This window comes from Saimiri boliviensis, chromosome 4 (genome assembly GCF_048565385.1).
Source record: "Saimiri boliviensis isolate mSaiBol1 chromosome 4, mSaiBol1.pri, whole genome shotgun sequence".
NCBI lineage: Eukaryota > Metazoa > Chordata > Mammalia > Primates > Cebidae > Saimiri > Saimiri boliviensis.
In genome coordinates this window covers 72,659,342-72,686,470 of record NC_133452.1, presented here as the reverse complement: position 1 = coordinate 72,686,470, position 27,129 = coordinate 72,659,342, and the positions used below count along the sequence as shown (strand labels likewise).

The 27,129-nt window shown below is 38.0% G+C and overlaps 1 protein-coding gene across 1 annotated transcript in view; it reads left to right on the top strand.

Moving 5' to 3' along the window:
* Positions 1–8,772: 8,772 nt before the first annotated feature.
* Positions 8,773–27,129, top strand: part of UFL1 (UFM1 specific ligase 1) — a 58,222-nt gene continuing 39,865 nt past the window's right edge. The window contains exons 1-6 of the mRNA XM_003922922.4: positions 8,773–8,927; positions 10,124–10,269; positions 11,349–11,377; positions 12,263–12,360; positions 13,294–13,408; positions 15,475–15,605. Of these exons, the coding sequence (XP_003922971.1) occupies positions 8,851–8,927; positions 10,124–10,269; positions 11,349–11,377; positions 12,263–12,360; positions 13,294–13,408; positions 15,475–15,605 (596 nt within the window). The 5' untranslated portion in view covers positions 8,773–8,850. The remainder of the gene's footprint in view (positions 8,928–10,123; positions 10,270–11,348; positions 11,378–12,262; positions 12,361–13,293; positions 13,409–15,474; positions 15,606–27,129) is intronic.

Below are 27,129 nucleotides of genomic sequence, written 5' to 3'. Positions count from 1 at the left end.
AGCCTTCAGAACTCTGAGACAATTAAATCTCTTTTCTTTATAAATTACTCAGTCTCAAATAGTTCTTTATATCAATGTGAGAATGGACTAATACACAGACCACCTATCTATGACTTTATCCCATATGTTTTTGCCCCATCTGATATCTTCTCGTTCTGATTCCCACCTTTCCCCGTCTCCCTTTCCCTTTTCCTTGTATCTTTGATTGCTCACTCTTCGACAGTTCTTTCTTCTCACCACAGAATCATATCGTATGAGTTAGCTAGGGCTGCTATAACCAACTGCCACAGACTGAGTAGCTTAAAGAACAGACATCTATTTTATAATGATTCTGGAGGCTAGAATCCAAGATCCAGGGTTGGCAGGCTTTGCTTTCTTCTGAGGTCTTACTCATTCCTTGGCTTGTAGATAGCTTTCTTCTCCCTGTATTTTCACATGGTCTTCTTTCTGTAGGTGTCTGTTTCTTAAGCACATCTTTTTATAAGGACAACAGTCATATTGGATTAGCATACCCTAATGACCTCATTTTAACCTACTTACTATTTAAAACCCTATCTACAAATATAGTTTCATTCTGAGGTAGAGTTAGGACTTTAGCATATACATTTGGAAGGACAGAATTACTTATACCATGCATAACATTCTTCCCCATTCTGGAAAAAAAATCATCTAAAGAGTTACCACTTCAAACTACCAGCTATATCAGGCATTTACTCCTCATCAAATTATCTGTTCTCCCCCACATTTCTCTGCTGTCTTGCTATAAGGTAGAGTCCTGAGACAAACTATAGGTTAGCAGTACTACATTTCTAATGGACCAGTAGGGGCTAATACTATGAAAGCCTGGATGTAAAAAAGAAAGGTAGTTTCACTTTAAAATCACAATCTGGTAATATTGGCAATAAATGGATTATACTTTTTTTTCACAAAAATTGATATAATATTCTTAGCAGCAATTTGTTCTCATGCCTCTTTAACTTTCATTAATGAAGTCTATAAGAAACAGCTTTATAAAGTCAATTAGGAAATGTACTATGAGAAAATTATTTTGCTGATCTCCAAAAATCTTTGCTTCCTTGGCATACTTCATTTAACTTTTTGGTCAATGATCTTTTAACCAAGACATTTGTTTGGTTGGTTTTGGCTTTTGTTCATTTGTTTTGCCTAAAGCCATGAGTGAGGGTGCATATTTTACTACTATAATATAATGTAATCTCAATGAAATAACAGCTGGGGCAACTGTAGTTATCCATGCATTTCCTATGTATAGAACAGGTGCTCAGTAAATACATTAGCAAAATGAATGAGCCAACTTTATAGGACTATATGACCTGAATATCTGCACTTCTTTTTCCTAATCTTGAATTTTTTTTCTTTCTTATATTTTTCTACACCTAATTATTTTATATTTGTCCTTGAAAGAATAGTTAGTTCCATATCAATAAAAAATTCTGAACATATATTTAATAAACATTGAATGAATTATCTGAGTTGATCTATATGTGTGTGTGTGTGTGTGTGTGTGTATGTGTATGTGTGTGTGTGTGTCTGAAATTTTGTGAATGTGGCAATGCCAGGAAGAACCCTAGCAAAAGACTTTCTGCATTCATCTTACATCAAGTCATCAGTCAACACAGAATGGGTTAAAGCAGCAGTTTTCAAAGTACCAATCAGAAACTCTGGTGTCCCCAAAATCTTTCAGGGGACCTGCAAGATTAAATATTATTTAAGTGAACAGACATTTGCTCTTTTCACTGTCAACAGCTATTTTAACATTTTTCCATTTTAATTTAAATATGATAAATATTGATAGATATAGCCATGTAAACAAAAGCCCTTTGGGAGGTCTTCAGAAGGTTTAAGACTATAAGTTTCCCAAAATCAAAGTGCGAGAATCAGTGGGCTTAAAGAAGGAGCTCATGCCTCTATGTTGTACAGAAACAAATACTTTCCTTTTCACTATTCATAGGAAACACCCATGATGTCACAATTAAGTATCACTGTGAAACATTAAAAAATCACTCTACACAATGAGAAGAATATGAGTAATGGCCACCCAAATAAACAATTTAAAGATCTATGGACACAGCCCCAAAGCATGTTGTCATTTTGACTTCCATTTTACATCTACCTCAAGTTCAGACCTGAATTATCCACTCTCAATTATTGGCTCCTGGGAAATTAGGATCTCTGTCTGTCTTAGATAAACAGACATGGATGACTACATACTCCATCAGTGACACTTACACTTCTGATGCCACTGCAGAGGTCTTTATATGAGGCTATTTTGGGAGCTTTGGCCTTACTTGGGAATGGCAACTGAATTTCTCATCAATTGCCAACTCTGACATATTATTAGTGACTGTCTGAAACATTGTTTGAGAAGGATTCTGAAGCTGTTTCCCGGCTTAGCAAGACAAACGCCATAATTGATTAGCGGTCTACCCTAGGTACAAGAAGGAAGAGTGTTAGCTTATGTGCTCTGTATTTGCTGACCCTGTAGAATCAATTGGAATTGTTATGGTCAAACAGATGTAGGCAAGACCATAAATACCTAGTCCATGCAAAAATTACATAGAAATATAACTCCTCTGATGTATAATAACAGGTGTCAGCAATAATTGCTCCTTTATAAGCAAACTCCATCTGCTTTAAATATAAGTTTTATAATTCAAGAAGCAAATACATAAGAACATAAGAATTGCCTTGAAAGTTTGTAATAACATAGCCTGTGTATCTATGCATCTAAGTATCTAAAGACAACTTCTAACTTTCACATGAACTGGGATAGATGCTAACTACCTTTGATTTTGTCTCTTTTAAGATTGGCCAGACTTCGTTGTAGACACAATCTCCACAGAATGGAATCCAGGCAAGTGAATTTTAGGGATGCCAACTGGGCCTCTTGACAAGATCCAAATGTCACTGCTGTGGCTGTAGTGTGGCATCTGCTAAAAGTATCCCATTTCTTTACAACATATCATCTTACTGGCATACTTAATTATTAATGCATAAGGAAGAAGACAGGAAGGTGAAGGAGAAGAAGGAGAATGAGGAGGAGGAGGAGGAAATTGTGAAGGCAGGAGGAGGACCTGGGCAAAAAAGAAAGAGAAGATGGAGAAAAGAAAAGGTGTAAGAGATAAAGAAGAGGGATACAAGTTTTTTTTTGTTTGTTTGTTTGTTTGTTTGTTTGTTTGTTTTTTCTGGAGATTTAAGCCAGTCTGGGTTTTTCCTTGCTTGGCAGGAAGCATAGCTATAACTATATATTTCCTTAGAATATGTTCTTGGGACTGTGTGCTCTACGCTGACACAACATTGCTTTAGCCGTGATACAAGCTGGTAATACATACCTTTAAATTACATTTTGTTGAGGAAATAGAAGAATTTTTAGCTCCTCTGAGAATGGAACCCAAGCACTGACAAGTACACTCACTTGTTCCTTTGTGAATTTGCCTTTTAATCATCTTGCCTGAGAGTTATACTGTGAAAAAGTAGACACAGGAATGTAAGAGATGCCTGCAGCTGATAAATCTGGCTCTAAATACAATATTGTGAAGATATTGGGAAAAAAACAGAATCAGAAAAGATTACATAGAATTTGTTTATTGGGAACAAAGGAATACTTAGTGCTTATAAAAAATAAATATACTTTCAGCACAATTTTCACAAAAATGTGACTCTAAAATGGAATTCTGACAATATAATCACAAGTAACATTAATGAGAAATAAGTGGAGGCAGAAATATATATATATGTATATATATGTATGGAGAATTGTATAGTTTATAAAGTATTTATATGCATTTGGCTTCATTTGTGAGACTACAAACATGATGTACAAGTGATAAAACAATACAAAGCAGAAATGATGCCAGTTATTGCTCTACTGCTAGAGGGCAAAGTTCACAGTGAGCAGAACCTTGTTCCCTACACCACGACAAAACCTAAAAATATCAAAAGGGATGTTTAAACCTTGCTTTAAACTCAGAAGAAAAAGAAATATATAGGAAAGCAGGAAACATTCTAAAACAAATGATTAAATGGATGGCTTTGTAGGATCTAGATTAAGAAAATGATGATTATTAGGAATCAGTATGAGTTCCATAAGAGTAAGTGTTGAAAAATTACTCCCTGTAAAACTTACAGATATGGATTCTATAATTCCACAAGCAAGGTGGCATTCTGTGATCTTTCCTGGGACAAAAAGAGAAATATGGCATATAAGACCATCAAAATCTGAGTTACATATTAACTCTCTTCTATGAAGTTAATAAATCAGACTGTTAACTGTTCTCTATCTACAAAAACTTTTTTTTTTTTTTTTTTTTTTTTTTTTGAGACAGAGTCTCACTCTGTTGCCAGGCACCAGGCACCAGGCTGGAGTACAGTGGCATGATCTCGGCTCACTGCAACCTCCTCCTCCCAAATTCAAGCAATTCTCCTGCCTCAGCCTCCCAAGTAGCTGGGACTACAGGTGCATGCCACCATGCCCAGCTAATTTTTGTATTTTTAGTGGAGATGGGGTTTCACTGTGTTGGCCAGGATGGTCCCGATTTCTTGACCTCATGATCCACCTGCCTCGGCTTCCCAAAGGGCTGGGATTACAGATGTAAGCCACCACGCCCGGCCTCCAAAAGCTTTTAAATCTGGAATAGCAATGAATCAAAATCACCAGCTTATTACAAGAATATATTCTTGATTTTTTACTAATCACTTTTGTTATTAATTGAATAAAGATATATTTATGAAATTTATAGATGGCAGGTGATGCAGAAATAACGGTGTTGAATGTTAGATTTACATTTTGAAATGACCTCATGTTGTTCAACTACTTGGAATAACTTGCCCTTTGTGGTAATCTCGCTTGTTCGAGACACAGCTGACATCAAAAAGTATTTATTGAAACAATGAATTAATAAATGAATGAACGTGTCAAAACTAACAAGGTGAATTTATCAAATAAAATTAATTGCTTCAGCTACAGAATAGACTAAACCTGGTTCAATAGCAATTTATATAAATACTAGACAGCCACAGTTCATTACTGGTTCAATTTAGGCCAAGAGTCCAATTAACAAGAGTAAAATATCTAACAAAATTAATCTCACTGTTCCAATCAGACTACATGTAAAATACAAAATTCCTTCTGGAAATTACTTTTTAAAATTGACATCAGCAAACTAGAGTTTAACAACTTTTTTCTGATTGGGCAGCCATAATATTAAGAGGTCTGGCAATCTTGTCAGGAGATATAATTGAAGTAACTGGGATGCTTAACTTAGAAAAAGAAAACAGGGGTAGGAGGGACATGCTTCAGATACTTGGAGGGCTGTCAGGGGAAATAAATTACAGTCAGTCTGTTTATCACTCAAGGAAACCATATGGAAGCTACAGGGAAACAGATCTTGCTTTAGCAGTACAGCGAAGAAATTTCTAAGAGTTACATCTGTCCAAAAATAGATTCATCTACCTTTCAAAAAACGGAACACTTCATCACCTTAAGGATCCAAGCAAAAACTAAATAATCTGCCAGGGCCTTTGCAAAGAAATTATTCCTGTGTCAGGTAAAACACTAGCACAGATAACTTGAAGAGCCTTTCTGAGTTTATTATTCTGTTTTTCTATGACCTTGGAGGGTCTGGCGGAGGTGAGGGTTGGGGGCGTAAGGAAGGGGACAGGCATTCCAGTAAAGACCTGGGGTACTGAAAGGGCTTGGTAAGGCTAGGATACAGCAGACTATTCTCCATGTGTTGTGCAGCAATAGAGATGTTGCCAAAAAGTAAGCTTCAGTCTGATTGTGAGAGTCTCATAAGGGAAGCAAGAAGTTTGGCTGCCAAGTGGGCACATACTACCCTAAACTTCCCTATTGTTAGAATGTTTACACTTTTATGGTAAGTACTTATCTTTTTAATCTGCTTCATTCGACTTTTAAATTGTTACAGCCAAATCATATCTGCCTTATCCACCACCGTGCTCCGTGGCATCTGATAATTAATAAATATGTGTTTTAGGAATGCACGTTTCTGCTTGCTCTGAAGCTTGATGCTCTCTGGAACCACACTACCTACCATCTTCCAAACTCCCTCTTTGACTTCTCTCGTTTTCCCTCTTGGTCCATCATCAGCTAGCTATTGCCATTTTCTGGCAGTACTTAGTGAAGGATTTTATGACTGAGTTCCTGTCTTTTAAATAAAGCTGGGAACTTTAATAGATAAATACGTTTATGGAATTGGATTTGAGTTGCTTACAGCAATGTCCTTAGATGGAAAAGGAATTGAAATCGCTCCCCCTTACCAACTCTATCAATACATGATTAAAAGAAGTATTTTTATTTTTTAGTTTTTTTTTTTAGCTTTTAGTTTTTGTGGGTACACAGTAGCTGTATGTATTTATAGGGTACATGAAATATTTTGATATAGGCATACAGCATGTAATTATCATCTCAGGGTAAATGTATCCATTACCTCAAGCATTTCCTTCCCGTTAACAAACAATTCACTTGTGCTTTGTTTTTTAAATGTACAATTAAATGATTATTGACTATATTTCCAGAAAAGTGTCCCAGTCCAGACCCCAAGAGAGGGTTTCTGCATTTTTGTGGAAGAAAGAATTGAAGGCAAATCCATAAAGTGAAAGCAAGTTTATTAAGAAAGCAAAGAAATAAAAGAATGGCTATTCCATAGAAGGAGCAGTGGCTTGAGCTGCTGGCCTAAGGATACCTATATTTATTTCTTAATTACATGCTAAACAAGGGGTGGACTGGATTATTCACAAGTTTTCCAAGGAAAAGGTGTGGCCAATTCCCAGGGCTGAGAGTTCCTCCCCATTTTAGACCCATACAAGATAACTTCCAGACATTGCCATAGCATTTGTACACTGTCAGGGCACCGGTGGGAGTGTTTTTTCTAACATGCTAATGCATTATAATTAGCATATAATGAGCAGTGAAGATGACCAGAGGTCATTCTATCCACCATCTTGGTTTATGGTGAGTTTTGACTGGTTTCACTACTGCAATCTGTTTTAACAGCAAGGTCTTTATTACCTGTATTTTCTGCCTGTCAAACTCCTATCTCACCCTGTGACTAAGAATGCGTAACCTTCTGGGAATGCAGCCTGGTAGGTTGGTTTCAGCCTTATTTTACCCAGCCCCTATTCAAGATGGAGTTGCTCTAGTTCAAATGCCTCTGACAACCACAGTCACCCTGTTGTGCTATCAAATACTTGATATTATTCATTCTAACTGGAATCATATTTTTTAAATAGTAAAGAGTGAGATATATGAACTTCAAACATCTGAGACAGGTCCAATCAATTTAGAAAGTTTATTTAGCCGAAGTTAAGGATGTGCATCCATGACACAACACAGGTCCTGACGACATGTACCCAAGGTGATTGGGGCACGGCTTGGTTTTATACATTTTAGGGAGACATGAGACATCAATCAATATATGTAAGATGAACATTGGTTCGATCTGGAAAGGTGGGACAACTCCAAGTGGGTAGGATGGTTCCAGGTTTTAGGTAGGTAAGAGGAAGTTGCATTCTTTGGAGTTCCTGATGAGCCTTTCCAAAGGAGGCAATCAGACATGTATTTATCTCGGTGAGAAGGATGACTTTGAATAGAGTAAGAGGCAGGTTTGCCCTAAGCAGTTCCCAGTTTGACTTTTCCTTTTGGCTTAGTGATTTTGAGTTCTCATGATTTGTTTTCTTTTCACAGAGATAAAAAGGAAAATGAAAGGTACATCTGAGTAAATACTCAACAGGGAAGCAGGCTACATGTTTTTGCTTTCCCTGTTTCCTTGATAGCCAAGCACACTTATGTTTATTTTCCTCATTATTTGATGAAGCTAATCATCGCAATAAGAGAAACAGGACTCTAGCTAGAATACACAAAAGCAAATATACAGCCTTTATGACACGCAAATTTATTTACTCTGCCAAAAAAAAAAAAAGAATAATTACTTTCCGTAGTGTCTCCCAAAAGGCACACTGTTCTGGGTGCATGTAAAAATTAACACGATACCCTTTCCAAAACCGCTCAGAGTTAACAGCTAGAAAAGTGAGGCGCCAGGCCGGGCGCGGTGGCTCAAGCCTGTAATCCCAGCACTTTGGGAGACCGAGGCAGGTGGATCACGAGGTCAAGAGATCGAGGCCATCCTGGTCAACATGGTGAAACCCTGTCTCTACTATAAAATAAAAAAAAAAAAATAAAAAAAAAAAATAAAAAAAAAAAGTTAGCTGGAGCTGGGCATGGTGGCGCGTGCCTGTAATCCCAGCTACTCGGGAGGCTGAGGCAGGAGAATCGCCTGAACCCAGGAGGCGGAGGTGGCGGTGAGCCGAGATCGCGCCATTGCACTCCAGCCTGGGTAACAAGAGAGAAATTTCGTCTCAAAAAAAAAAAAAAAAGAAAAGAAAAGAAAAGAAAAGAAAAATGAGGCGCCAATCTTAGGCACAGGCTTATCCCTCTGCACTCTCCCACAAAACAAACGGAGGACAGAAGAAAAAAGAAAAGTAGCTAATACAACTATTATTCTGCGGAAATATTAGCGATAGTGCAAACCAAGTTCTGACAGTACACTTTACTGAGCCCTGCAGCCTGCCCATGACCCCCCAGAAACCCCAGCTTTCTAGTGGCCGCAGCGCCGCCAGCCGCAGGGAGGAGCCGCAGCGCGCGGACGGACCGCGGGAACTGGGGCCGGCGCCCGCCTGGGGCGCGCGCGTTCGGCGCCTGCGTCGGGGTGGAGCTTCTTGTCCCTCTGCGCGGCCCATCCCGCCAGTCTTCTCCTCCCACTGCTCCTCGGCTGACGTGTCTGCAGTTCCTCCGCGTCTCCTGCGAGTCGGGCCGTGATGGCGGACGCCTGGGAAGAGATTAGGCGGTTGGCGGCCGACTTCCAGCGGGCACAGTTCGCCGAGGCCACGCAGAGGTGCCCAACCCTCCCTCTTGTTAGTGGAGCCCAGATTAGGCCCTGGACGGACACGCCCGTATCTAGGACTTTAGGTCCGCCGCCCTGCAGCCCGGATCTTCTCGCTCCGTGTCGCCATTCCCTCCTCCTCCCTCCGCCGAGCCTGGATCGCAGTTCCTAGTTCAGGGCTCTGTGGGGAAGTCTGGGGAAGTCTGCAGCCTAGGACGCCCGGAGCCCCCCAGCCCCGCCGCAGTGAGATGCTGGCGCGCCCCGCCCCACCTTGGACGGGGCGGTTGACTTCGAGCTGCCTTTAAAATAAATTGAGCGTTCCTCTGACCCTCCCTCACCCACAGGCCGCCAAATCACTGTGACGTCTTAGCTAATAGACACTTCCTGACCTAGAGTGACCGCGAAAGGAGAGAGTAACCGCCCAGTACAGTACTTGGAAAATAGTATATTGACTCTTGAAATTTTTGCCTTTTTGTCTCTCGTAACAGACCTAGGGCCAGACCCTTGACCCCATCTGTCATTTTTAGGGCTTCAGGGCACAGACATTTTCTACAAACCCACTAACCTTTGGGGGATGTGTTCAGAGGAGCCTAACTCTGCTTTTTAAAATAACGCTAATAGAAGCCTTTCTTTTCTTTGACTACTTCCTACCTGCCATGTTTTATTCCTTTTGAGCCTGAAGACAGCAGTCCTCAGCTGTGTTTTCTACCACTGAGAGCAAACTAGGATTCGTAACTAACAGTAGCAGTTATGGTTTTACTAGGCCAGATACCCTGCCTGCTTGCAGACCAAGTGTATAAGTGAGGCAATTATGCACATAATGTAGAAGAAAATTCTGATTAAACAGGACATCGAAGTAGGGCATGTTTTTTGTTTGTTTGTTTTTCCCTACCCAAGTAAATGTCTTCAATTTTCTCTTCAGAGTTGAAGATTGGAAACGGGTGTGGAAAAGACAAGTGACTTGGCATTTTTGATGAATGATGTGAACCAATTAAATAACTGATTTAAGTATATGTAAACCTACTTACTCTGAAGAGTTTTTTTTTTTCAACTTACTGAATCAGCTAGTGAAAATACAGATTTTATGATGTAGAAGTTAGTGACTCTACATAAACTTTTTAAAAGCCTGTTTTCATACATTGGGTTAATTTTATTGAGCACCAATGTTATCAGGTGGACTTTTGAAACAACTTTTTTCTTTCCCTCAGGTTGTCCGAGCGGAACTGCATTGAGATCGTTAATAAATTGATTGCTCAGAAACAGCTAGAAGTAGTTCATACACTTGATGGAAAGGAGTATATTACTCCAGCCCAAATTAGTAAAGAAATGAGAGACGAGCTACATGTCCGAGGTGGTAGGTAATTCTTTAGTGTTTTTTCCCTTGGATTTTTGGAAGGGTCAAAAAAAAAAAAATCCTTAAAACTGTGATTGCATAATACATTACTTATAGATATCCTTTTCAATTGTTAATTTGATAGGCTTAATATTTTTGCTGGGTTCATGCTAACCTGGTCATTAATTTAAATGAACTCAAATGTTATCACTTAACAAAATAGTATGTTATAATTTTGATTTATGTGTACTGTATGTGAATTGTTGTGGGGTTTTTTTATTTTTTTTTTAACAATTATTGCATGACTCAGGGAAGGGTATTCAGCTGCCTGTTATTAAGTGGTAATTGTGAAGGGAGACACTATCTTACAGGATTATAGATTTTTGAAAATCAAGGCTGTATTTCTTTATAAGGCTTACTTGTACTTACAAATTAGGTAATTCAAATCAGTGTGGTGCTATAGCAATCATATTGTATGAAATGCTATTAAAAGCAGACGCAAAGTTGGTTTCCTTTGTCCTCTTAACATTTGAACAAACCACCAAGCATATTTGAAAACTATTTGATTAAAGTAGAAGCAATTGTTCAAGCATCTCTTCATTACATATTACCAGTGTAACATTGATCTTTATTTTCTATCTTCCTTCATAGTGCCTTTAAAATATGAGCTATAATTTGAAATACTTAACAGATTTTCTTATGCTGGTATGTAGAAACCTACCTTGTAATATCAAATAATTGAAAAAGTTCATCTTAATTTAGCTGTCAGTATCTCTTTGATCACAGTAGATAAATTCTTAGTTGTGAAGGGAAATGAATACCCAGCATAAATATAGCCAATTTGTGTGCCAGTTGATGCTCATAATTGGCCTGATGTTACTTTAAAAAAAAAAAAAAAAAAAAAACTTGGAAAGTAAGTTATTGCTTATGGCTTCAGCTACGAAAACTTAGCCATCAGCTAATGAATGGTGTGTATTTGAAGATATTAATTATTCTGGCTCTCTGTTCTAGGCAGAAGGACTTTGACCAAAACTTAAATGTTAGAAGGGTTGGTATGTACTCATACATCATTTAAAATAAATGAATGTCTTTTCTTTAAGGTCGAGTAAACATTGTTGATCTACAACAGGTAGGTTTAAATTTATAAAATTTTTGCTTTGATTTCTCAATTTTTTGATACTGTTAATTTGTTCAAGTCTTCACTAATGCTGGTATCATATTTTGTATAGTGTTTATAAAGAAATAGTTATGTAACCCTCATACACTGAATTAATAAGTTCTGATATATTGAAATGATTTAATAAATTCTGATGTATTGAAATGATTTAATAAGTTGGCTTTATTACAGAGTTGGCCAACTCTTTTCCAGTTGGCTTTTTATTTTTTTTAAAAAAAAAAAAAAAACAAATTCATAGTTATTTTATGTAAATACAGAGTTTATATAATTTTGGCAGAAAAATCACCAGTTTCATGTTTATATGTTTTTAGTATATGGAGGTAATAGATATTTTTAAAAGTATAAGCTATTTTTAAAAAATGCAGATATGTATGTTATACCAAGGTACTCTATACACAAGAAGCCAGCAAATTTTCTGTGAAATGGTTATCTGTTATATGAATATGTAATTTACTGCTTAACATAAACTTATTGGCACGTAATAGTGTAATTCTTTAGAACTGAAAATAAATAAGGAATACACTTCTAATTTTTTATTTGACTAATGCTTTTTGCATTATTTCAGATCAATGCAAAATTTAAGAATAAGCAATTTCTTTCCTTTTTTTTTTTTTTTTTTTTGAGACGGGGGTCTCCCTATGTTGCCCAGGCTGGTCTCAGACTCTTGAACTGAAGGGATGGATCATCTCGCCTCATCCTCTCAGAGTGCTGGGATCCAGGCATGAGCCACCATGTCCAGCCAGCAATTTCTTAAAAAATACAGTTCTAAGTGTATAATTTCAAGCTTAAGAAACAATACAAACTTATCACTAATATAATTTGTATTTGTTTTTCCAGGTAATTAATGTGGACCTGATTCATATTGAAAATAGAATTGGTGACATTATTAAATCAGAAAAGCATGTTCAGTTAGTGTTGGGACAACTGATAGATGAGTAAGTACAATCAAGTGCAAATTTAGGAGCACTTTGTTGATTTTGTTTCTTTTAAATAATGTTTAAATTTAGGCCAATGATGGCCAGTTAGACATTTCATTTAGAACTCTTACAGTGTGGATTTTCATGATAAGGATTATTTCACTTAAAAAGTAAGTGCTTAAGCTGAATATGGTAGCATGTACCTGTAATCCCAGCGACTCAGAAGGCTGAGGCTGGAGGATTGATTGAGCCCAGGAATTTGAGACCAGCCTATGTAACATAACAAAGATCTTGTCTCAAATTAAAAAAAAAAAAAAAAAAAAATCAGTGTTAATATATGGAATACTTGGAAATAATAAACTTTCATTTTTTTCTTATTATCTTAATAGGAAAATATAAAACATCACTTTTACGTTCTTTCCCATATAATCTTAACTCTGAAAGCAAATTTGTTCCAAAAATGTTCATGAAAATCAAATACAATTTTCCACTGGTAAAAAAATCCCAACATGCCAGCCTGGACAACATGGCAAAACCCCATTTCACTAATTAAGTTTGCTAATTAAAAAATTAGGCCGATGTGGTGGATTGCACCTATAGTCCTAGCTACTCTGGAGTCTGAGGTGGGAGGATTGCTTGAGCCCAGGAGGTCAAGGCCGGAGTGAGTCATAATTGTGCCATTGCACTCCAGCGTGGATGACAGAGTAAGACCTTGACTCAAAAAAAAAGGAAAAAAAAAAAAAACATGTATTTTTTGGTTAACCTTACATTTAGCCACACTGATGAGAAAATAATTTTTAGAATATGAGTGATGAATGGTGTTCATGTGCACACATACTTCATTACTTTTGGGGCATACCTCATTTCAAAAGAAATTAAACATAAAACAGAGCAAACAGAAAAAAACGTTATAACTCTTTTTTTCCATTATTTTCTTTTTTTCACTATTAGGAATTATTTGGATTGGTTAGCAGAAGAAGTAAATGATAAACTGCAAGAAAGTGGTCAGGTCACCATATCAGAACTGTGTAAAACCTATGATCTTCCTGGAAACTTTCTGACACAGGTATTTTTTTTTTATAATAATGCAGTGTGTCTGTTTTAGCAAAGAATTTTAAACAAAGAATTTGAATGGAAAGGGAAAAAAACTAGGCTTCCTTACTGTCAATAAATAGTAAGAAATAAATAAATAAATAACTATCAGTTGATTTATTAAAGGTGTCTGACTTGATATATGTTATAGCATTATATTTGGGGGTACTTCTGCATTAATGGTTCTGAGGAGACACTTTAAAAATGGTTACAATCTTTCTGAACTGAGAGATGTCTAAAACTATAGACTAAGCTCTAGGGCTGCTTTAATGCAGTTAGCAAATGTATAATAAATGCATGGATTTATTTAATGCTTTTGATACCAGCTATGTAAAAATCACAACCAGGATATTACATTTCTGATTGCCCAGTTTAATTTTAAGAAATAATTTATGAAGATAATAATTTATAGGGGGTACTACTGGCATCTTGTAAATAAAGGTCAGGGATGCTGCTAAACATCCTACAATGTACCGGATATCACACTCAATGAAGAATTTTCTTGTTCCAAATGTCAGTAGTGCCAGCATCTTTTGATTTCACCATTTATCATCTTCTAAACTGTCAGTATGATGAGAAGAAGAACCAAGGAATCTTAATTTTAGGTATTTGTGTCAATACTCAAATATCTTATATGTAATAACAATGCTGACTGAAAATATAGACTATTTTCTTGTTTGCTTTTTTTTTTTTAAAGAATCATAGAAATTCATTTGGTAGAGTGGAAAGGGCATAGGCTTTTAAAGTTTTTAAAGGACCTTGATTTGAATACTGTCTGTACCACTTCTTACTTATTTCACATTAAGAAAATCATTTCATCTCTTTTATGCTTCAAATTACATAGCTGTAGAACAGGAAATACTGTCTTTTTTATAGGCTTCATTGAAACCTAGGGAAATATCTGACACAATAGAGGCACTAAATAAATGCTGGTTCTGTTTTATATTTACTGAAACAAGGGAAAAGGTATCTATCACCTTAAGAAATGCCAACTTGTAAAATTTGCCAAACTATAATTGCATGAGATTAATTTATAATACAAGCAGATTTCCTTACTCATATTAAGAAAACGAGCTTCCCTAATTCCATTTAAAATACCATTTATACTATAAATCTGTTTTATATAGTATTTCAGGAGCTGAAGTTCTATTTTATATGAGCAAACATGTTAATCACAAGACAACAAATATATTTTAAAAATACTTCTTTAATGTATCCAGCTCAAATCCAAATGATTTCTTATAAAACTGTTGAATATATCTTAGAAACATATATACTTTTTAATATTTCAGTTCCATTCTGAATATGATAGTATTCTAAAAGCTCATTAAGTTGTTTGAAAAACATTTTTCTGTGTCATAAAAATATCAGCTGTGCTGACTTGAGTAGATTTAACTTAGGATGTGAAATACGTCCAAACTTATTTCAGATGTACCTGACGCCAGTCGTAGTGTAGCTATGGGGGAAATACTCTGTTGAACTTAAAAACAGGTTACCAAGAAGTCAGATCATCTGCCGTATAGATCTTCTGGACGGGGATAAATTTGCATCAAAGAGGATAACTTCTGAGGTCTTTTGTTTTCCTATATTGCAGAATCTTGAATAACATTTATACTTGACTGTTAGTGTTAGCAGCTCCGGAAAGGGTCTTCTCCAAGACCTATTTGTATGTTTTATACAAATAGGCTGTCTATATATTGGAAGCTGCCTACTTCCAGAAACCGTCATATCAAATAATCATATTTATAGTTAATTATTTCTATTTTATATTAGAAATAACCCTTATTAACAAGAGCTAATATGATAGCTGAACCTTTTAACACGTAAGCAAGCAATTTGACTCATTTCTTGGCTCTGCTATGAGATAGTCAACTTTTTAGATACTGTGTCTTCACTTTAATTTATGTATCTTGTATGCTTGTTGAACTCTCAATCACAATTGGTGCCTCAGCATGCAGCGTGACTTGAGTATGACTATGCAAATACATATGTGTAATTCTTTTCTTTTAAATTAATAAAAATTTACATCTGTACCCCCAGGCGCTAACTCAGCGACTTGGTAGAATTATCAACGGACATATTGATCTTGATAACAGAGGAGTAATTTATACAGAAGCTTTTGTAGCTCGACATAAAGCACGTATCCGTGGACTGTTCAGTGCTATCACCCGGTAAGTATATTTTAAAGTATATATATATTTGCACATGTGTTTGATCATGGTTTGCATTATTTTCCTCACAGCTGAATCTTTTCCTTTTTTTTAATAGAGTCTCATTAGGAGCCCAGTTTATTAAATGGATAAAAGGTCAGCTTTTATAAAATAGAAATTGAGATTCCAGAGTTCTGGAACACAGCCTCTTTCTCCAGTATGCATCTCCTTCCTCTCCCTACCTTCACAACCCTTGTGACCGCATATATACTTCTCCAGAATGCAATTTAAAAACTGCTGCCCAGATCAGTATATTAAAGTCACCCTGCAATCATGAAAAGAACATGCAATTTAAAGTCAGAAGAATTTGATTCATAGCTGTATCACATAGTAGGCATATGACCTAGAGCAGATAAGTCAGTCACCTAACTTCTTTGGGAATCATATGGGGCTAGAGAATTTTATGACATTTTTTACTTTATAGAATTCTATAATTCTAATGAATAACAATGTCACTTTCAAAATCACTGACTTTTCTAAATTAAGAATTTCTGAAATATTTGGATATGTGTGACAGACTCCAGTATAGAATTCAGAAAACCTGTATTCTCAATTATCTCCTCTCTCCTATGTCATCAGCTTCATCTCAGTGACTATATGGTCCACCAGCATTTAAATATGTCCAAAAGTCTCCCATTTTAAAACAAACCTCTCTGAACCCCTTTATTCCATATAATCTATCATGCTGTTTGTTCCCTCCCTTAAAGTGAACCTTCTCAACAGTTGAAATCTTCATTCAGTGTCTCAGTTACCTTCTGTCACTTCTCAACCTACCTATCTAGTTTCCATTATATACATAGGACTGGTATCTCAATATCTGTAAGTCTAATGGATACTTTCTATTTATTTGACTTGACTTTTCGGCAGCATTTAATTCCAGTTCCCACTTCCTTCTTGAAATATTCTCTTTTGTTAAATACGACACTTTAGATTTCTTCTTATTTCTTTTGGCTGCATCTTCTTTTTTTAATTTATTTTTACTTTAGGTTCATACTCTATCTGGCATTTCTCCCCATGTTATCCCTCTCCTCCCCACCCTCCCCTCCCTCTCCATCCCCCTCTGTCTCTCCCCTACCCGAGCCAACTGCCCACAGTGTGGGATGCTCCTCTCCCTGAGTCCACGTGTTCTCATTGTTCAACACCCACCTGTGAATGAGAACATGCTGTGTTGGCTTTCTGTTCTTGTGTCAGTTTGCTGAGAATGATGGTTTCCAGATTCATCCAAGTCCCTACAAAGGACATGAACTCATCATTTTTTATGGCTGCATAGTATTCCATGGTATATATGTGCCACATTTTCCCTGTCCAGTCTATCACTGATGGGCATTTCAGTTGGTTCCAGGTCTTTGCTATTATACACAGGGCTGCAATGACCATACGCGTGCATGTGTCTTTATAGTAGGATGATTTATAATCCTTTGGGTATATACCCAGTAATGGGATTGCTGCGTCAAATGGAATTTCTATTTCTATATCCTTGAGAAATCGCTACACTGTCTTCCACAATAGTTGAACTAATTTACACTCCCACCAACTGTGTAAGAGTGTTCCTATTTCTCCGCATCCTCTCTAGCATCTGCTGTCTCCAGATTTTTTAATGATCGCCATCCTAATTGGCATGAGATGGTATCTCAGTGTGGTTTTGATTTGCATTTCTCTAATGACCAGTGATGATGAGCATTTTTCCATGTGTTTCTTGGCCTCATATATGTCTTTTGAAAAGTGTCTGTTCATTTCCTTCACCCACTTTCGAATGGGGTGGTTTGTTTTTTTCTTGTATATCTGTTTTAGTTTTTTTATAGATTCTGGATATTAGCCCTTTGTCAGATGGGTAGATTGTGAAAATGTTTTCCCATTTTGTTGTTTGCCAGTTCACTCTAATGATGGTTTCTTTTGTTGTACAGAAGCTCTGAATTTTAATTAGATCCCATTTGTCTATCTTGCCTTTTATTGCCATTGCTTTTGGTGTTTTAGTCATGAAGTCCTTGCCTATGGCTATGTCCTGGATGGTTTTGCCTACGTTTTCTTTTAGTGTTTTAATGGTGTTAGGTTTAATGTTTAAATCTTTAATCTATCTGTAGTTAATTTTAGTATAAGGTGACAGGTAGGGGTCCAGTTTCTGCTTTCTGCACATAGCTAGCCAGTTTTCCCAAAACCGTTTATTAAACATCGAGTCCTTTCCCTATTGCTTCTTTTTGTCAGGTTTGTCAAAGATCAGATGGTCGTAGATGTGTGGTGTTGTTTCGAAGGCCTTTGTTCTGTTCCATTGGTCTGTATCTCTGCTTTGGTACCAGTACCATGCTGTTTTGATTACTGTAGCCTTGTAGTATAGTTTGAAGTACAGCATGTGATATCTCCAGCTTTGTTCTTTTTGCTTAGGATTGTCTTGGCTATGTGGGCTCTCTTGTGATTCCATATGAAGTTTAAAGTGGTTTTTTTCAGTTCTGTGAAGAAGGTCATTGGTAGCTTGATGGGGATAGCGTTGAATCTGTAGATTACTTTGGGCAGTATGGCCATTTTCAGGATATTTATTCTTCCTAACCATGAGCATGGAATGTTTTTCCATGTTTGTGTCCTTTCTTATTTCATTGAGCAGTGGTTTGTAGTTCTCCTTGAAGAGGTCCTTTACATCCTTTGTTAGTTTTATTCCTAGGTATTTTATTCTCTTTGTAGCAGTTGCGAATGGAAGTTCATTCCTGATTTGGCTCTCTGTCTGTTCTGTTATTAGTGTATAGGAATGCTTGTGATTTCTGCCACTGATTTTGTATCCTGAGACTTTGCTGAAGTTACATATCAGTTTGAGAAGATTTTGGGCTGAGACGATGGCGTCTCCTACATATACAATCATGTCATCTGGAAATAGAGACACTTTGACTTCCTCCTTTCCTAATTGAATACCCTTTATTTCTTTTTCTTGCCTGATTGCTCTGGCTAGACCTTCCAATACTATATTAAATAGGAGTGATGAGAGAGGGCATGCTTGTCTAATGCTTGATTTCAAAGGGAATGCTTCCAGTTTTTCCTGTTCAGTATGATGTTGACTGTAGGTTTGTCATATATAGCTTTTATCATTTTATGATACGTTCCATCAGTACCTAGTTTATTGAGAGTTTTTAGCATGAAGGGCTATTGAATTTTGTCGAAGGCTTTCTCTGCATCTATTGAGATAATCATGTGGTTTTTGTCTTCGGTTCCGTTTATGTGATGGATTGCATTTATGGATTTGTGTATGTTGAACCAGCCTTGCATCCCCGGGATGAAGCCTACTTGATCGTGATGGATAAGCTTCTCGATGTGCTGTTGCAGTCTGTTTGCCAGTATTTTATTGAAGATTTGTGTGTCGATATTCATCATGAATATTGACCTGAAGTTTTCTTTTTTACCTGAGTCTCTGCCTGTTTTTGGCATCAGGATGATGTTGGTCTCATAAAATGAGTTGGGGAGGATTCCCTCCATTTGTATCGTTTGACACAGTTTCAGAAGGAATGGAACAAGCTCCTCTTTGTACATCTGGTAGAATTCGGCTGTGAACCCATCTGGACCTGGACTTTTTTTGGTTGGTAGGCTATTGATTGCTGCCTCTACTTAAGCCCTTGATACTGGTCTATTCAGGGTTTCAACTTCCTTGGTTTAGTCTTGGCAGAATACAAGTGTCTAGGAATGTATCCATTTCTTCCTGGTTTACTGGTTTATATTCACAGAACTTTTGTAGTAATCTGATGGTAGTTTGTATTTCTGTGGAATCAGTGGTGAGATCATCTTCATCATTTTTTATTGCATCTATTTGATTCTTCTCCCTTTTTTATTAAACTGGCTAGCAGTCTATTTTGTTGATCATTTCAAAAAATCAGCTCCTGGATTTATTGATTTTTTGAAGGGTTTTTTGTGTCTCTATCTTTTTCAGTACTGTTCTGATCTTAGCTATTTCTTGATCTTAGCTATTGCTAGCTTTTGAATTTTTTTGATCTTCGTCTTTTAGCTCCTTCAATTTTGATGATAGGGTATCAATTTTAGATTTTTCCTTACTTCTCATGTGGGCATTTATTGCTATTAATTTCCCTCTAGACACTGCTTTAAAGGTGTTCCAGAGTTTCTGGTAAGTTGTGTCTTCATTCTGATGAGTTTCGAAGAACATCTTTATTTCTGCCTTCATTTCATTGTTTATCCAGTCGACACTCAGAAGCAGGTTTTTCAGTTTCCAAGTGGTTGTGTGCATTTGAGTGTGTTTCTTAATCCTGAGTTCTAATATGATTGCATTGTGGTCTGATAGACTATTTGTTATTATTTCCATTCTTTTGCATTTGCTGAGGAGTGATTTGCTTCCAATGATGTGGCCAATTTTAGACTAAGTGAGATGTGGTGCTGAGAAAAATGTATACTCTGTGGATTTGGGGTGGAGCGTTCTGTATATGTCTCTTAGGTCTGCTTGGTCCAGCTCTGCATTCAAGTCCTCGATATCCTTGTTAATTTTATGTCTCGTTAATCTGTCTAATAATAACAGTGGAGTGTTGAAATCTCCCACTATTACTGTGTGGTAGTCTGAATCTTGGTTTAGGTTATTAAGAACTTGCTTTATGTATCTGGGTGCTCTTGTGTTGGGGGCATATATATTTAGGATAGTTAACACTTCTTGTTGGATTGATCCTTTTACCATTATGTAGTATCCTTCTTTGTCTCTTTTGATCTTTGTTGGTTTGAAGTCCATTTTATCAGAGACTAGGATTGCAACCCCTGTTTTTTTTTTTTTTAGGGGGGTATCCATTTGCTCAGTAAATCTTCTCCCATCCCTTTCTTTTGAGTCTATGTGTGTCTTTGTATGTAAGATGGGTTTCCTGAATACAGCACACTGAGGGGTTGTGACATTTTATCCAGTTTGCCAGTCTGTGTCTTTTGATTAGGGCATTTAGGCCATTTACATTCAATGTTAATATTGTTATGTGTGAGTTTGATCCTGCCATTTTGTTACTGCTTGGTTTTCTTGCCTGTTTGTTGACTCATTTTCTTCATTGCATTTTTGGTCTTTGACAACTGGTTTGCTTTTTCAGTGGCTGGTACTTGTTCCTTTCCATGCTTAGTGTTTCTTTCAGGAGCTCTTGTAGAGCAGGTCTGGTGGTGATGAAATCTCTCAGTAATTGCTTGTCCATAAAGGATTTTATTTCTCCTTCACTTACGAAGCTTAGTTTGGCTGGATGTGAGATTCTGGGTTGAAAATTCCTTTAAGGATGTTGAAATTGGCCCCCACTCTCTTCTGGCTTGTAAGGTTTCTGCCGAGAGATCTGCTGTGAGTCTGGTTGGCTTCCCTCTGTGGGTGACCTGACCTTTCTCTCTGACTTCCCTTAGCATTTTTTCCTTCATTTCAACCCTGGTGAATCTGACAATTATGTCCCTTGGGGTTGTTCTTCTTGAGGAATATCTTTGTGAATTTCTCTGTATTTCTTGAATTTGAAACTTGGACTGCCTTGCTAGGCTTGGGAAGTTTTCCTAGATAATATCCTGGAGCGTGTTTTCCAGCTTGGATTCATTCTCCCCATCATATTCAGGTACACGGATCAAGCGTGGATTAGGTCTTTTCACATAATCCCATATTTCTTGGAGGCTTTGTTCATTTCTTTTCACTCTTTTTTTCTCTTGTCTTGCCTTCTCTTTTTATGTCATTGAGTTGATCTTTAATCTCTGATATCCTTCTGCTTGATCGATTCGGCTGTTAAAACTTGTGTTTGCTTCACATAGTTCTCGTGCTGTTTTTCAACTCCATCAAGTCGTTTATGTTCTTCTCTAAGCTGGTTATTCTAGTTAGCATTTCGTCTAACCTTTTTTCAAGGTTTGTGGTTTCTTTGCATTGAGTTAGAACGTGTTCCTTTAGCTCAGAAAAGTTTATTATTATGCATCTTCTGAATCCGGTTTCTGGCAATTCAACACACTTGTTGGTCAAGTTATGATCCTGTCTTGTTGAGAAGTTGTGATCTCTTGAAGGAGAAGAGCTGTTCTGGTCTTTGATGGTTTCATCTTTTTTGCACTGGTTTTTTCCCATTTTTATGGATTTACCTGGCTGTGGTGTCAGGGAGCTGCTTGATGAGATTGCTTGTCTGCCTGTGGAGGCGCTACTGGGTTTCCAGTAACTCCTTCAGGTTACTAGGGAAGCTTCCTGTGTCTTTTTTGTTTTATACTGGGAGATTAGGCCCGCCCCTTCCGCTGACCTGTAGGTGCTCCTGGGTTGTCAAGAATGCCATCCCGTTGCTACATAGGCTTCCTGTGTTTTTTATTAAAATGTGTAGCCCAGTCCCACCCCTCTAATGGTGGGTTGTGCCCTTCCTCCACTGGGCTGGATCTTTCAGGGTTCAGCTCAGACTGTGCACTGGCTGCACAACCCACTAGAGCCAGAGCTTCAGCCCTCTGAGGTTTGTTGGGGAGGGTAGGGACCCAGCCACGCCAGGCCATCTCCCCCTTTCAGCTTCCTGTCTCTCCCTTTTTCTCTCTCTGGCCATGGGGTAGGGGCCCGCCTAGCTGCTCCTGCTTACAGCTCCCTCTCTCTCCGGGCACGGGGAGGGGGCGATAGCTCAGTCTGCAGGCTCTCCTAGCCGACTTTTGGACTTAGGCGTCTGTTTAGGTCTGTGCACCAACCTGGGACACTGTCCTGGATTATCATTCAACTCGACGCCTGTAATTCCCAGTGCTGGACTGGCAAAGATTCCCTGTTCTCTGTATTACTGAGGCTTTGGGGAAGTGCTGTATCTGGACTGGAGTACCAGAGGGGGAAGCCTCCAGCTCGCTGGTCAGATGCACTTTCTGGGTGACGCAGCACACCTCCCCGCCTCGGTCTGCCCTGCGTGGGCTTTGTTCACTGTGGGCTTTGTTCACTGTCGGACCAGACCCGTTGAAAGGCACCTGGTACCTCGGTTGGAGCTAGGAGATCTCTGGATTTCTGCGTGTCTTTCTCTCTCTCTCTCTCTCTCTCTCTCTCTCTCTCTGTCTCTCTCTGTCTCTCTCTCTCTCTCTGGGTGTTGTGCGCTGGAGTTGTGTCTATTTGGCCATCTTGGATCACTCTCTCTGTTGGCTGCATCTTCTAAGGCACCTTTTCTAGCTCTTTCTTTCTTTATCCATTAAAAGTTTTGTTTCACGCCCTTTCCTTCACAGTTCTGTGCTGTCTTATTTGATTTCACATGGCAGCCACAGTGATTTCTCTTTCTGTCATTCAACAGATCAACAAGCATTTGTTGAGCACCTAATGCATATAAGGCATTGGGGTACAAAAGGGAGAAATTTAGAAGGAGAACTTGATTCTGGTGATTTTCTCCCTCCCTCGGTGCAAGAGAACTTTTTCTTTCTGACTAATTTGAGGGAAAGTTGTTGACGTGATATTCTATCACCACAGATACATCAATCTGTATTTCCTATCAAAAGGGGCATCATTGGCTGGGTGCAGTGGCTCATGCCTGTAACCCCAGCTTTTTGGGAGGCTGAGGCAGGTGAATCGCCTGAGGTCGGGAGTTTAAGACCAGCTTAAGGAACATGGAGAAACCCTGTCTCTACTAAAAGTACAAAATTAGCTCAGCATGGTGGCACCTGCTTGTAATCCTGGCTACTCAGGAGGCTGAGGCAGGAGAATTGCTTGAACCTTAGAGGCAGAGGTTGTGGTGAGCCGAGATCACACCATTGCACTCCAGTCTGGGCAACAAAAGTGACACTCTGTCTCAAAAAAAAAAAAAAGCGGGGGGGCATCATCCTATATAACTATAATACAGTCATCAAAATCTGAAAATTAACTTTGATTATTACCCTCTAGTCCTTGGATCCCTTGCAAGTTTTACTAGTTATTTGATTAATGTCCTTTGTAGAAAAAGGATCGAATTCAGGATTACAGATTGCATTTATTTAATATGAATCCTTAGTCACCTTCCATCTGGAATACTTACTTGATTTTTCCTTGACATTCATGACTTTGACATTCTTTCTTTGATGTTCATGACTTTTGAAGATGACCGGCCGATTATTTTATAGAATGTTCATTGTTGCTTGTCTGCTGTTATTTCATGTTATACCTATTTGCATTATGCATGTTATGCACATTTTTCATACTCAGGCTACATGTCTTTTGATAGGAATATCTCAGAAGTAACACTATCTTCTCGTTATTGACTCTTATCAGGTGGCATACAATTTAGATTTTTCCCAATAGAGATACCAGCTAGGCTTGTAAAGCCACTTGTTTTCCTTTGTAATTAAAAAGTTATTTGTGGGGAGGGCAATTTGGGACCATGGAAGTTATCCTGTTCTTCATCAGATTTGCAGTTTATTCATTCATTTAAATCACTATGGACTCATTATTCTCTAATTTATTTATTGGATTATAATTGCTATCGTTATTTACATGTTCAAACTGGCCCTGATTTATCTAATGGTAGTGCCTGCAGACTGGCTTTTTACATGCTCCCATCATTCTTTAAACTGTCTTTTTTTTCTGGCTTAAGATGTTCCAGGCTCAGTTCATACTTTCCCTGTCCCAAGCCTCAAATCAGCCGTTTCTCCAGGGAGCCCTGCTTTCTTTTAGTAGAGTATGGTATTTAGAAACCAAGATCCAGATACTACATTACTTATCACTATTGAGTTCTCATTGCTCCCAGGCCCTCTCAGAGTAGACAGGATAGCACAAGGGTCCCCAGTCCCCAGGCTGCCAACCGGTACCAGTCTGACCTGTTAGGAACGAGGCTGTGCCAGCAGGTGAGGTCAGGCAAGTGAACATTACCACTTGAGCTGCTTCTCCGATCAGTGGTGACATTAGATTCTGATAGGTACATGAACCCTATTATGAACTGCATATGCAAGGCATGTATTTGTGTGCTCCTTATGAGAATCTGATACCTGATGATCTGAGGTAGAACAGTTTCATCCTGAAACCATCCCCTACAACTTATGTTAGTGGAAAATTTGTGTTCCATGAAACCAGTCCCTGGTGCCAAAATGGTTGGGGACTGTTGAGCTAGGAGATACACATACACATGTATATACACCCCACTATACAACTGTATTTCTGTATCTTTATCTATGTGTATTGAAAACTGTGAGTTTGTACTGATACTTCCAATTTTAGTCCAACACAATACGTTTCATTTCATTCTAGTTTCCTTCTTTTCCATGTTCGTAGCTTTCTTCACTGACTAAGAAAAATCTAACTCCTATTATCTTTAATGTATTTACTTACTTGATAGCTCCCCTATGTGACTGGTTTCCCATTGCTACTGCAGCTCTTTTTCTCATGTGGATGTTGTCTTTATTCCATGTAGGCTCAGACAGCCTGCACTAGATCACCCTCTTAACAAAGACACGGATGGTTGTTTTCTGGGGAGAGAAACTGGGTAGCTGGGTGATAGGAATGGACAGGGATTTTTCAGTTTTGTAACTTTTTTGTACCCTGTTCATTTATTACTTTGTCAAAAACCAAAAACTAAAAATATGTTGCTCCTAGTTATAAATATTTAACTTTTTTCATTGACTATTGTGGTGATGGTAATTTTCATCAAAATCAGCTGTTTTTCTCATTCATAGTAGTCCTGAGTTTCTCTATATGGTACCATCAAATAATGAGAGGAAAATAAGTTTTGAGCCTCAAAAGATGTTGCTAGGTTGGCCGGGCGCGGTGGCTCAAGCCTGTAATCCCAGCACTTTGGGAGGCCGAAGCGGGTGGATCACGAGGTCAAGAGATCGAGACCATCCCGGTCAACATGGTGAAACCCCGTCTCTGATAAAAAATACAAAAAATTAGCTGGGCATGGTGGCGCGTGCCTATAATCCCAGCTACTCAGGAGGCTGAGGCAGGAGAATTGCCTGAACTCGGGAGGCGGAGGTTGCGGTTAGCCGAGATCGCGCCACTGCACTCCAGCCTGGGTAACGAGCAAAACTCCGTCTCAAAAAATAAAAAAAGATGTCGCTAGGTTGTGTGGTATCCAGACAGTACCATTTAGGAGACCATATCTTCACATTTGTTTCTTAAAAATAAAGAGCCATCCCACTACTCTAGCCTAACTTAAAAGAAGACACCTGCATCTCTGACTTTTAAAAAGTTTGTATTTCTTGTTTTTATGGATATTTCTTGTCATTATGGATGGCCAGAGAAAAGAGCAGGAAGCAGTTAGTGAGAACTATATATGTAGGTTTACTAAACTATGTTGTATTTCAGATTGAAATAAAAATTAAGCTAAAGTTTCATCATACAAAAAAAAGCTAGAAATTCTACACAACTCAATTGATTATTTATTGAACACCACCAGTAATTTATGTACTAGAAATTTTAAGGTGAAGTCCTTCAGAGAGACTTGTACATTTTTGTAAGGGTGTGTTTGGGTAGAAGGTAATAAAAGACAAAATATATTAGAGGGTTGTCACAATTATAAGGTAAACAGAGGAGAGCAAAATTCACAGAGCACCTAGACCTTGTTGGTTTGGAGGTTTGCTCTGGTTTGGATGTGCTATGTACCCACTGAAATTCTGTTGCAGTTTGATCTCCAATATAGCAGTATTTTGTTGCAGTTTGATTTCAAATGCTTGGGTCATAGTAGTGGATCTCTCATAAATAGATTAATACCCTCCCACCAGGATGAGTGAATTCTTGTTCTCATGGGAATGGATTAGTTCTCAAGAGAGTATATTGTTGAGCAGAGTCTGGCTTCCTTGGTTTCTCCCCTTTGCTTCTTCCATGTGATTTCTTTTCACATGTCTGCTCGTTTTCTACCTACCGCCATGAATTGAAGCTGCTTGAAACCCTCAACAAGTGTAGCTGTTCAGTCTTGAACTTTCCAGCCACCAGAATCATGAGCCAAATAAACCTTTTTTCTTTTTCTTTTTTTTTTTTTTTTGAGACGGAGTTTCGCTCTTGTTACCCAGGCTGGAGTGCAATGGCGCGATCTCGGCTCACCGCAACCTCCACCTCCTGGGTTCAGGCAATTCTCCTGCCTCAGCCTCCTCAGTAGCTGGGATTACAGGCATGAGCAATCATGCCCAGCTAATTTTTTGTATTTTTAGTAGAGACAGGGTTTCACCATGTTGACCAGGATGGTCTTGATCTCTTGACCTCGTGATCCACCCACCTGAGCCTCCCAAAGTGCTGGGATTACAGGCTTGAGCCACTGCGCCCAGCAACCTTTTTCTTTATAAATTACCCAGCCTCTAGTATCTTGTTACGGCAACACTTAACTGATTAAAGCAGAGTGCTAGATAATTTAGCTGAAAATTTGGGGTAAAACAATTTAATAAAAAGGAAACTGATTCTAAGAATTTGGTAAAAAGAATAATTTACTCAAAACCACAGAAGTTTTAAATAGTCAATTCATTTTCATACAACTGTTTCTGTTTTCACAGATTTGAAGTAGAAAATATTTACAGTATCCTAAATGATAAACAATGGAGGGTTGAAATGTTAGAATTACTTGTCTTTTTATTATATGCATTAAAAATGAAAACTAACCTTAACTAAAGAGAATAGGCATACTGA